Source organism: Lipophrys pholis, assembly GCF_963383615.2.
Source record: "Lipophrys pholis genome assembly, chromosome: 11".
NCBI lineage: Eukaryota > Metazoa > Chordata > Actinopteri > Blenniiformes > Blenniidae > Lipophrys > Lipophrys pholis.
In genome coordinates this window covers 16,938,935-16,951,908 of record NC_137631.1, presented here as the reverse complement: position 1 = coordinate 16,951,908, position 12,974 = coordinate 16,938,935, and the positions used below count along the sequence as shown (strand labels likewise).

Here is a 12,974-nt window from a genome sequence, read left to right as displayed (position 1 = left end):
CGAGACAGCATGAAGGACAATTCATCATATTATTTCCCTTTTTTAATGTTTGTATCGTAGGCCATATCTTTTTGTTTCAATTTCATTAAAAAAAAAATTCTGGTGCAAAGTCCATGTTCTACTTTTTAACTTGTATTTCGCTCATGTAGTTTAATTTTTTTTTAATTAGACAGTTCCCTACTAAATATCTCTAAATCCTACTTTATGAATTTAAAAAAGGTGGCTGATATGCTTCCACATAGTTTTCAATATCTGTCTTTGGTGTGGTGCCCAACATGCTTAGCTCTTGTGTGTATATAGACCTTTCATATTGTATCCCAGGTGAGGTTTTATGAATGATACAACAGATGTACAGATTTCGAAAATGCTCATGTGCAAGGAAATACTACAAAATAGCTAATGACTGCAGACGTGAACATCGTTTATGTAGTTAAGGAGAAAAGGATTACTTTTTGTTGACTGATGCTGTTTTCCTTTGTTTAATTACGGTCTGATGAAGAAATCACGGTTTAAATGAGTTTTCACAGTCAAGGTTCGTGCTTTTGTGGAAAACTGTGTTTTTCACATTGGGGGTGTTGATTGACAGACAGGCCAGGCTGCTACTTTGACATTCCCTCTGGGAAAATAGTGGTGTTGCACAGCTAATACTGAAAGGCACAGATGTTTTTTTAAAAGTTGCTAAATAAAGGATTTTGTGGATAGTGTAAACACGGGATGGCAAATGGACTCTGTTAAAGGTTTAAGTAGTTGCAATATTTGTCAGTTAACAAAAAATATCTAGATTACAATGTATAATTATACTTGTATATACATACTCAATGTTTATGCAGATGTGAACATGAGTGAAGATGACAAACACAGTTCATCAATACATAAAAATTTCAGAGTACTATAATAACAATCCTTAAGTAAAACATGATTTTTTTTAAACATACTTAACCTATACTTGCTTTATTATGAACAGTGAAATTATTGTTTAACGTATCCATTACCGATGATTTTAGATAAATAGCTTGCACTGTCATTGCAGAGAATAAACCTCAGTTTTCATGGTGTTTTTAAAACTCAGCCACTTTTTCCTGGAGCTGCAATGAATTCCCTGAGAAGAAATCGGGTTGTGATTTTGATATATATCAAGGCTTTCTGTCAGAGAGGAACAAACTGAGCCTCCTTTAAGACATTTGGCTCTGTTCCTCATATTCACTCCCATTTTTATAGAGTGTATGCCCTTCTGCCTGTGCCACACCCTCTCGCCCCTCAACGGTACTTGCAGCACTGCATCCGGCCGTCAAAGACATTTGTTGATGTGCTAGGTGTCTAACTTAGGGGAAAAAAAAAAAGATTAGATTGTATTTTCTTGTGTTTAGAACCAACCACTCTGCTTATTACAGATTAGTTGGTTGAGTTTCTGCATTATCAAAGGACCTGATTTATGAGAAGCCCTGCACTGTGGGGGCTGTTGAAAGCCAAGTATATTAGCAAGCTCCAGTGTGTGCCAAAGGAACCTGCCAGCAAATCAATAACAACCTTACGGGTTCCAGTCGCAACAGCAGGAGGGCACTGAAGAGAGACCACCGAATTTTAGAGTCCAAAGCTCAAAAGCCAATTCTCTCAATCAGGCCTTCATAAAATATGTATCCCAAAACCACTTGGATGATGATTGGTGACTGGTTTCTCTGCAGCTGGATATGTGTTTTTGGGGAAGCTTACACATCTGGTAGTTGAAAACATGTAATCCTTTTTTTGTTTTTCAAACGTTTCAGTGAAATTGTGAGGACTATATGACGTGTGAACAAGCACTAACAAACTAATTTAAGTAATTAAATGTGTTTTACTCTCGTAGAACGTCTTTTTCTCTGAATGAAGTGAACTGCGCATTTCTTCCTGAATCTCAGCAGATCCGCTTAGTGCAGCACACCTGTGTCAAGAGCCTAATTTCCTGACTGCTGTCGTCGTGAAGGTCTGGTAATCCAGCTCACAGGCTAATCGCGCGGAGCCGCCTCTCCCACTGCTCTCCGCTTGGAGCTCCTGGTCTTTACTCATAAAACAGATTTAATTAGACAAAAGGATGATGGCAGCTTTCCTAAACCCTGCGGCTCTGCATGGCTCTGAAACAGTGTGGCTTTAAGGCAGTGGCTGACACTGGAGGAGGATGTGGGAGGATTAGGATTACTTTTTGTTGACTGATGCTGCTTTCCTTTTTTTAATTACTGTCTGATGAAGAAATCACAGGCTAAATGAGTTTTCACAAGCAAGGTTTGTGCTTTTGTGGTGTGTATATGTTTTATCTTTGCAGATGTGTTTGGCATGTGACAGTTTCATGCATTTTTTACGCTCATCTGTTTTTCACTCTGGTTGATAAGGGTCACTTACATTGCTATGTCTGTGCAATACTGCCATTTTGAGAAGGTTGTGGCAATAATTAGACTCCATGAAAAGGAATACTGTAGCCAATCATGAAGCTGCCTGATGTTCTGTGTTCTTTTTTTCTAATAAATATACACGGTTATCGTTTTTTTTTTTATTGGATCTGTGGAGCAGGGGTGTCAAAACTCCAACCTGCATGTCAAAAGTGGTGCACAAGTGGGTTCAATACTGTGCAATTTTCAAACAAAGTAAATGCTTTTTTTCTAAAAGGTTTCACTGTTGAATTAAGAGCAGAGGACATAATTCAACCCCTGAGGCTCAGACATGAATAGCAGGTGGCAGCACTGGTGGGGGGAACAGTGATGCAGCACTGAAAGCAAACTCCCTTAATGATATCAAAACAGCATTATCATCAGAACGTTGCCATGGAATTTGTGAAAACAAGCACACTGGAGGCTGTAGAGGTCATGCTGCTGAGGAAGCAACAGGCTTTTACTAACACTTATATTAGAAGAAATGCTGTATAAGATTTATGTCAAATTCATATTACAACCTGAAAAATCTGTTAAAATTGAGAACATATCAGCTGTAAATGGCTCAGAGTGACAATAGGTTTGACACCCCTGCCAATGATATTAGTCTGAGCTTACTCATATTTTGGTTATGACAGCTTGGAATTAAACTACAATAAGAAAAAAGAAAAAGAAACTGACAGCCACATACATGGACATCTCCATAGTTGTAAAAACAGCATTAGTGCATGTAAGCTGCTGCTGATAACCACGTTGTGCTGGGTTGATTAGATGATCACAGATAAGCAGGAAGAGCTGGAGTTGGTTATTACTAATTTATCAACTGAATTGTTTAACAAAGTGACATGATTTTGCTGATTAGTATACACAAGCAACAAGAGCATGTCCCTTGTTAGCAGTAATTACATCCTGAAAACATGATAGAGAAAGAGATGGAGAAAGAGCCTTTTTTAGTTGTTCAGTTGATTTTTAGGTCTCCTTGTGTTCGTTATAGCTTCAAGGTTTTCCAGTATTGTCAGTAAGATATGCCTTTCTTATGAAGCAATGGGAGTCATTGCTTGTGTTTGTTAAGTTAATATTGTAAGATTTAAAACACTAACACGGTGAAATGCACTTTGCTGATTAGGTATTGTTGCCTCCTGGTGGGAACAGAAAGGACTATTAGGCTCATGACAGAACCTCTGGCGACTGATAAAGGGATCAGGCGAACCGGATGCATCATTATCAGTTTCTCCATCCGTAGAGCTTGATTGTTTTTTCATGTTGCTACTATGTTTGTCATTGGATATGAGTAGTCCCACTTTCATTTATACAAAAGAAGTAATCAAACAATATTCCATTCACAGTCTTTGTTTAAAAATGGCCAATCAAATCAAAACTTCATGCAACTGCATGTGTGTAAATACGTACATGCCTGAGCCAAACCAGCCCACCAGCACACAGGATGCTCTGAATTGCATTAATGGATGTCATTGCATTCAGCATTATTGTTTATTTAGGTACATATCCTTTTAAAGGGCTTTACTGTAGTATATTTGCATGATAATTGTGCCAAAACAATTAGTGTTGTAAATTTGCATAGATTTCAAGATATAATTTCAATGGAAAAAAAAAAGTTTAGGGTGTTTCTCATTATATGTGTACATTGTCATCTCCCCCTCTGTCCTGTATCGGAGCGTCTCTCCCTGGCTCTGCAGAGGCAGTCGCATTGCTGCGATTTGCTTTGCTAGCCTGCTAGTACAGACACACTGCTTCATCCATAGGCAGTCAGTACCTTTCTTTCCTCTGGCCATTAATGGAGCTTTGATGATTTACAAAATGTCATCAGTGGATTCAATTGTATCCGAATAGTATTTTTATAGAATGTGATTAGCTTTTTTGCAAGGTAAGCATTTTTATTGCTGTCTTACAAGTAATATAAGGTGTGTTGTAAGAGCAGAGAGCATGTTAAGAGCTGATATCATGAGCTTTCATTAAAGGGTATGGAATATAAAATGTAGGTTTAAATGCTTTGGATTTGGTGTGAGATAGACTGAGCCAACTGCTGCATTGATATTACTTTGGTATGACATTAGTCAGCACTTATTGTTAGTCATATCGTTTGGATCTGGAAGAAGAGAAATATGTATTTTACGGTTTACAATTTTACAGTGTTTGATCCACTGAAGAACATTGCATAACTTTGTTACCCTTCCCACAAATCCAGTATTACATTATGCATTTATTGTTCTCCGAACTGATATTTCATGCCTCTGTTGTTTCAACTTTTCAAATGTGCTTCCATATCATATCATAGTATCACTTTTTGACATCTTTAAATATATAAACATGTTGAAGATAGGACATAAAAAGAAGTGTTTATTAATTTTGTGGTCTAATTATTCCATAAATTTCAGTATTGGTGGGAGGTGTTTTTATGTCTGCAAATACTCCCATACAAAAGCACATGGAATTATGTGACACATAAAAGTTACTTATTTAGCTTTAATCATGTTCTATTCATTCTTTGTATTAGTTGTCTGTTTTTTCCCGCCTCAATTATATAGATAGTGGTGCATTGATTCATAATGACAAATAAAAAGTATTATGGTTAATTATGTGAATGAATATTTTAAAATTGACAATAATTTGACACTTTTCTCATTGGATGCATTAATATATATACTATATTTGTTCCTTCATTGACACGCATTCATCAATCTTCTATACAGCTTCAGCCTGTACAGGGCAGCAGGTAGCTGGCGACGATCCCAGATAATCCCACCATGCATTCCTGCATTCCTGCATTCCTACTCCAGCAAATAATGAAATGTTTTTGACAGTGTGGTTTACTGTTTCTGTAGTTAGACATATCAGTCACATGGAGTCAATGATTCAGTGCACTATTTTTCCTGTGTCATTTTCATGTTTACTGGTTTTAATTTGAAGGATAAAAAGAGGGACTAATTGAGAGTTACACTTAGTTGCTAACTCACGCTAATTTACCTGCACAAATGAAAATAATAAATAAACAATATATCATTTTGATAACCTTGAATTAAACTTTGATTTTGTGCTCTTCCTCTTTCCATATTGTGGTGGATGTGGTGGTGTGGATCACAATATTCAGTGATGATGGGTTTAGAGATAGGTGTTGGGTGTCGTCATCTGAATATTTATAACGTGTTTCTGCCACTTAGACAATTGTGACTTCAAAGTTATGGTTTCAGTCACACAAAGTTGATGAACTAAATCGCATATACAAATACATTACTTTGGTATAGATCATATTTACATTGATTGCATTTCAGTTAAGCTGGATTGCGAAATAGTCTTGGATGAGTAAGGTTATGTAAGTCAGGCAGCTCGTGGTAAGAATGTTTCCCCTTTTTCACATGTGATTTTAAAAAATAAATCCGTAACATATTGGTTATAATATCATTATCTTTTTTTGTTGTAACATAGGGAGATATTTTTGTTCTAATATTTGTTTGTTTGTTTGTTTATTTGCAGAAGGAATGGCTGTGTTTGAATTGCCAGACTCAAAGAGCGTTGTCAGGACAACTTGGACACGCAGAAGAAATGCCTCAACCTACATCCTCCAAACCAGAGACACAGGTCGCACCTGCGAGCAAAACATCAGAGCCCAAAAGTGCTCCAGCAAAAGTCGAGCCCATGGCTGGAGCTTCAAAAACACAGCCTGTGGCTGCGACTGTGGAGGCTGTACCAACAGTTCCTACTTCAAAAGCAAAAGTTGAGTCAGCATCCGTCAAGATGGAAGCAGTGGCGACGGCAGTACCTGTTCAAATTGAACCCAAAGCCACCACAGCGAAGGTTTTACCCATGACAGCAGGGAAACCTTTGGCAGCATCTACAACAGAACCCCTGCCAACCCTGACGCCACCAACAGGACAGCAAGAAACATTGCCAAAGGCTGAAGCACCAATAACACCTGAACCTAAAGAAAAGACAGAAGTGAAGAAAGCCATTGGTGTAAAACAACTTCCCATAGCTCCAGACTCTAAACCAGATCTTCAACAAGGTGAAGTGGTTGCAAGTGCAGCTTCCTCCTTGCCCGTGACGCAGGCAGAAGTTGCGCCCACATCTTCTATTGCTGTAGAGCTTGGAAAGGCTGAAACTGAAACAAAACAAGAGCAGTTTGTTCCAGAGAAGATTGCCAAAGATGACAAGTTGACAAAGCCAACACAAGCTTTGCAAGAAAATCTGTTGGAACCAAAGTCTGAAGAACAACAGCTTGTAAAAGAAAAAGAACCTGCCGTAGCCATCGATCCCAAGGAACTGACAGCAAAGTCAGTCAAAGAAGTTACCAGCGTCACCTCAACTGCAGAACCACTGTCTACGACATGTGTTACAATACAAGTAAGAATAGTTCCTCTGTATTGAAATAATTATTGCAATAACATTTTCGGTTTGATCAAATCTGTTAAAAGTTTTGTTGAAAAGTCTGTCATAAACAGGCATCACTACAATTGCTGCCAATTTAGTTATAAAGCAAATTGGCATGAATGATAAAGAGTACAGAGTTCTCTTTTACATTTGCCAGTTTGTTTCGAATAATGTTTGGTTAGAAAAGTGGCCCCTATTTTTTATCTAATTACAGGAGCCTATTGTGAAAACAAAAGTTCAACTGAGGGATGGAACTCAAACTTTTCCTTAGATTTAATAACTAACTGTGATCTTTGTGTAACTTAATCATTGCCTCTGTTATGCAGAGATTTTATTTAATGGCTGTTGCCCTTTCAGTATGCCCCATTGTCAATGGGTATGGATTATACATATGGCTTGCTTCAAAAAAAAAAAAAGTAAGATGGTATTTGCGTAAAAAGGTTCATTGGTAGAACAGGACTAAAACACTCTGTGAAGAGCAAAATTATGTGATAATAATGGCATGGATTTATATAGCATTTTTTTCAAGCTGACTCAAAGCACATATAGAGACAATTATTCATTCCATACCAGTGGTAGCAAGCTACGTTGTAGCCACAGCTTCCCTGGGGCATACTGACAGAGGTGTGGGTGCCATTTCGTGCCAACCACCTCCGACCACCACCAACATTCATGCACCACTCATACAAGGCAATGTGGGTAAAGTGCCTTGCCCAAGGACACAATGACTTGGATATAGTGGGATTTGAACCGCCAACCCTCTGGTTATTGGACGACCGACTCTACCACTGAGTGAGCCACGATCACCTTAGAATGTAGTGCTGTTCTGGTGTCAAATTTCTACTGCACTGAGCTGGTGGCTGTTTAAAAACAACAAAAAAATCACACATTAGTTCAACATGTGTTACACCCAAAAATGAAGAGGGAAATGAACTGGCTTTGGTACTTTTTCAATGATATTGCTAAATCTCTGTGTCATGTCGCTTATGTCTTCTGCAGTGGTGTAACTGCTTCTTACTGCTTCTGCTCAGCTTGTATTGACAAGAGATGGTTGAGGGAGGCTTTTCCCAAGTGTAATGTTAGATTTGGATATTTTTCATGTACCTATTCACTTTTTTTTTTTTTTAGGACCAAGATGAAAACAGAGAAGACTTTGAGACAAGAAATAAGGTCTCTCTACCTGCTGGGCAGGTTCAGCTAGAAACCACAGCTGCTGCTTCAACTCAGCATTCACCTAAACCAGAAGAACCTAATGAAGATCAACCCCAGATTTTGCCAATATTACAGGAACTAAATGATGAGAAATTAAGTGATGCACCCAAAGACAATATAAATATTGACTCATCTATGCCAGTAAAGACAGAAGTTAAAACTGACAGAAGGCGCCTAAGTTTCCAAGCAATGGAAGAGAGTAGTGGAAGTGAGATCACACCTTCACCATCACCTAAAGTACAGAGGAGGAGGCTGCAAGTCACCAATGTTTCATCGAGCAGTGAGGACTTGAAAACGGAAAGTGCTGACTCCTCAATTGAAGATGAAGACTTCATTCGTAAACAGATAATGGGTATGGGAGATGAAGAAGAAATGTCTTTATCAGATGATGCCAAAGAGAAGAAGTTGGCAAATGTAGACTCTGTGAAGGAGGTTGAACTGGATAATGCATCAGTAACGACCAAATCACTGTTTGAAAAAGGCAGCACAGATAATGAAGATAGTCCTGCCAGAAATGTAGCCCTCGCAAAGACATCTACTGCATTGACTGCAAATATTCCTGAAACAATGCCCAAGACTACTTTCAAGAAAGCTATTCCAGTCCTAAGACAACGGCAGAGTGCTGATGATGATGTAGAAAGCGTCACAGAATCCCTGTCAAAGGGTTCATCTAGTGTCCAGGCATCTAGCTTTACTCCAGAATCTTCTCATACATCAGCTTCGTCTCTTGAGGAGGACAGCGATAGTAGCCCCAGTCACAGGAAAGTTAGTCGGGACAAATTGCACCGCAAAGGGAAGCACAGACAGCCAACTCATGCTCTTCCTACCATCGAAGACTCCTCTGATGAAGAGAAGATGAGGGCTCATGCCCACCCACTGTCTCCTACTGATGGTGCTTCTTCCCCAGAGGGTCTTAGAGAGGTCACGGTAATATATGAAACACATCGAACATCAGGCTCCGACTATTCTGCCAGTGTAGAGTCTGAATCAGAAGCTAAACAAGCTGTACAGAGAGGACGTAAACCTTCACCAACTGTTATACCATACACTTCTTCTGATCCATCAAATGAGGATACTGTGACAAAATCATTGAAGAGTGCAGACGAAGCATATGAAGAGATTATTCAGAAAACAAAAGCCATTCCAGGAGAAAGTCCTCCTGATATTGAACCACTCTATGGAGGCATGGCAATAGAAGACTACCTTTATGAATCCTTAGTTGAAGAACCTGAAATGAAGCTGAGTGAAACTCAACTGGAGGAACCCAGAAATGATTCTGGCTTTGAATCTGTTAAAAAACTCAGATCTCCAGAGGAGGTTTATGAGGAGATGATGCAGAAAAAGAGAGAACTGATGATGATCGAGCATGAATTTCAGCAGGCCCAAACTGCAATGGATTCGTCATCTTCAGCAGTTTCAATTATTGGTCCTCCATCTGTTTCTGAAACCTGTGTGGTGATCATATCCTCGGAAGACACTGGCCTCACTGAACAAACATATATACCTATGTTAAGCACCGAAGCTTCTGGTGATATTGCTGTGAAGAAAAAGAAACGGCCGGCCCCTCCACGTCCTTCTGAACCCCCCAAGCGCTCTGAGGGCATGGCAATTCCTAGTACTCCTACTGGGTCAATAGGTTTTGTTAGGCCTATGGTCCCTCAAGATCCTGCACTCAGAAAAGCATTATTTCCGATACCAGATCTTAAGATTACACAGTGTTCCTCTGGAGAAGAAGAAGATGACAGTCTTGCAGATGAGTATGGCATAGGTATGTCCTCTGACATTACCCCGAGTGACGACTCTGAGACTAAGGAAGACCCATCCACAAGTCCACCTTTGTCTGAAACCACTGATATGGAGCCCATATGTGTAGTGTGTGAGATTCCAGAGCCAAAACCTATTCCAACACCAATTTCAGCTCCAGAACTTACTACTACTCCTTCCCCTGTATCACCAGTGTCACCTCCAACTTCACCAGCTACTCCAGACTCCAGTTTGGCTTCCAATGCAACATCATCATCATCGTTTCAGGCGCAAACACCTCCTTCTTCCGATTCAACTCCAATGTCTACACCAACACCTCCAACTTCATATAAAGGTCAATCGATACCAGAAGCTTCATTGCCTGCCATACGTTCAGCAGCGCCCGTCACTAGTACCATTCCAGCGGCAGTCATAGTTACAATACCAGATGTGGTGTCTGATCCATCCAAAGCTGAAAAGCCTTCAACGGTACCAGTCATATTTTCTACCATTGAAGCCAAAACTCCACTTCAGAAGGAGCCATCTACTGCTGTACCTGTCTTGGTCCAAATGCCAGACTTAGTTTCATCTCCATCTCAGGTACCTAACATGCCTTCAGCAGTTGTACAGGTCTCATCACCAAGTCCTGTACCGAATGTTGTCTCAGCACAACCTGCAGCCCTTGTGGCAACTTCAACTGTTGCAGTGACCACTTCTGCTTCGGTCAATGCTACTTCTACTCCTGTTGCTTTGCCATTCAGCCCTGGGCCAGTCATTGTCCAGATGCCTGATCTCGTTTCAACTGCAACTCCAATCCTTGCACAAACCCCTGTTCAAGGTTCAGCACTTGTAACTACTGCAACTAAAGCCCAAGCAAAAGTTGTATCCTCAGTCCCTGGACAATCAGCCATCCCATCAATGAGTCCTGTCCAAGCACCATTGCAACCTGCGCAAGTGTTTACACCAGCCCCATCATCAACTACTATAGTTAAAAAGAAGGTTCCACCTCCTCCTCCCCCTCGGTCTACTTCAGTGTCATTACCTGAGTCAACCCCAGAACTACCACCTGGAAAGAGTAATCAACATACCACCCCAATTAAAGCCACAGTGGCTGGTCAAACAATGCAGTCTGTTGTTGTGGACATACAACCAAGAATGGAAGACATGCAACCAGATGGTGCATCTGTTCCTCAGGTAGTGACCCAAACCAGGCAGGGGCATGTAGTCATCATAGTACCAAGTGTAGAAAAACTATCTGAGTCTGGTCAAACCACTCAACATAGAGTTAATACACGATCAATAGCTTATACTGCTTCACCTCCACATGGCAGTCAAACAACCACATGCCCAATTGCAGATATTCCTTGTACAGTTGTATCATCACCACTGATAACAGTTTCTTCAGTCCAAGTAGCTTCAGCTCCACCACTTCCACTTAAAGCTACAGCAGGAATACAGGTTGCACATGCTGTAGAAATACCTGTTTCAGATCCAGCTCCATTATCTCCTTCTACATCACCCAAACCGACAGTGCATCCAAAGCCGTCAATTCCCAATGCAGTAACAACTTCCACAGAGATAACACCAATTGCTGTTACTTCAACTGGTCCAAGTCAAATGACCAAGCCTCCCCCTCCGATACCACCTAAACCTATATCAATACCTGCTGGACTAGTGTTCAGCCACAAACCAGGTGAGAGTGTCAAGCCACCACCTCCTCCGGTTGCTCCTAAAGCAGCAACACTGCCCAGGACAAAAGAACCTCCAAATGCTCTGTCACTTAGTCTGACAAGACCTGTGGAGTCGAAGTTTGGCACAACTTCTCCAAAGTCACCTTTGTCTCCGAGACATGCCAAATGTTTACAGACCTATGTGGTGATAACACTTCCATCAGAGCCTGGTTCACCCACAGAAGCCATAACAGTTCAAGCTCCTTTAAGACGAGGTTCTATCCCATCTACAAAGGTGTCAGGAGTACGGACCACACCATTGGAGCAAAAAACACCAACTGACGCATTTTCAGCACAGGTTACAGTTCGAAGAGCATCCGTTCCCACAGTAAGGCATCCACCTCCAACAGCGATAGCCCCAACTGTGGCAGTAGAGCAAGTGACAACCTCTGAGTTTGTTTTGACTGAAAAGCAAGTCAGGAGAGAAAATGTGCAATCTATACTGCCTGTGGCTGATATAACTCCATTATCAGCAAATCAGAAGACTTCTATTCAATTACATACTGTACCTCCTCCAATTAAGAAACCATATGTAGAACAGCAACAATCTGTCACTGAGTCAATACCGCCTCCTCAAGCTGAGATCATTACAGTCCCAATAGAGCCACAGGTCGTGATCCAACCACAAATCATCCAAACCCTAGCAGGAGCACAACATGTGTCACCTGTTCATCCAGGGGGTCCAGCTGAAGCACAGGTTCCTCAGTCTCCAGTGCAAATTCCACCTCTGGACTCTGGGGCTCTGACAGAAGTTGTTACTGTACCACTACAACCCGAAGTAGCTTCAGATCTACAACTCCAAGATAAACAACCTGCAGTTCACTCAACTCTTACTTTTCCCAAACAAGAAACAGAAGTAGAAATAACACAGAAAGACCATGAAATACCTACTGGTGACCTAGCCAAAGAGGCTGTTCCAGTAATATCACCTCTAACACAAGTGACTCACCAAGTTGCTGTTCAACAGCCAATTCATGTGTTTGAAGAACCATCTACCGGTTTCAACAACACTCAAGCCATTCCTGAATTTTCATCACCTACACAATTTGTTCCGCCCTCAGAAATTCTGCCTTTAGCAAGAGAGCATCTATTTTCACATCAACCTCTTCTTTTAACTGAAGTAGTGACTTTTCCTACGAATGATTTAACCACAGATATTATTACAGTTGACACAGATATCGTACCAGAAGTAAGAGCAGTGTCTCAAGCTCTACCTGCAGCTGCTGTAGTTACCCCAATATCTGAAATAGCTAAGATGATGGCTCCCTCTACAGCTGATGCATCATTGGATGTTCAACAAATGGCAGCATATCCAGATGTACCACCCACTCCATATGTTCAACAAGTCCCAAGAGCAATTCCATTCCCAGCACTGTCATATTCAGTGCCACCTCAGGAAGCCATTCCATTGCAAACTGGATATGAAACACCCTTGCAGATTGTAACAAGAGATAATGATGGAGGATCTTCAATGTCAACTTTTGAAATTCAAGCTCAGTCACTG

General features: G+C 40.7%; 1 protein-coding gene across 1 annotated transcript in view; it reads left to right on the top strand.

The window, feature by feature from the left end:
- The window catches only part of pclob (piccolo presynaptic cytomatrix protein b), a 58,260-nt gene that overhangs the window by 20,916 nt on the left and 24,370 nt on the right, over positions 1-12,974 (top strand). The window contains exons 13-15 of the mRNA XM_080474791.1: positions 5,892-6,758; positions 8,343-8,924; positions 10,341-12,389. Coding sequence (XP_080330917.1) covers positions 5,892-6,758; positions 8,343-8,924; positions 10,341-12,389 — 3,498 coding nt within the window. The remainder of the gene's footprint in view (positions 1-5,891; positions 6,759-8,342; positions 8,925-10,340; positions 12,390-12,974) is intronic.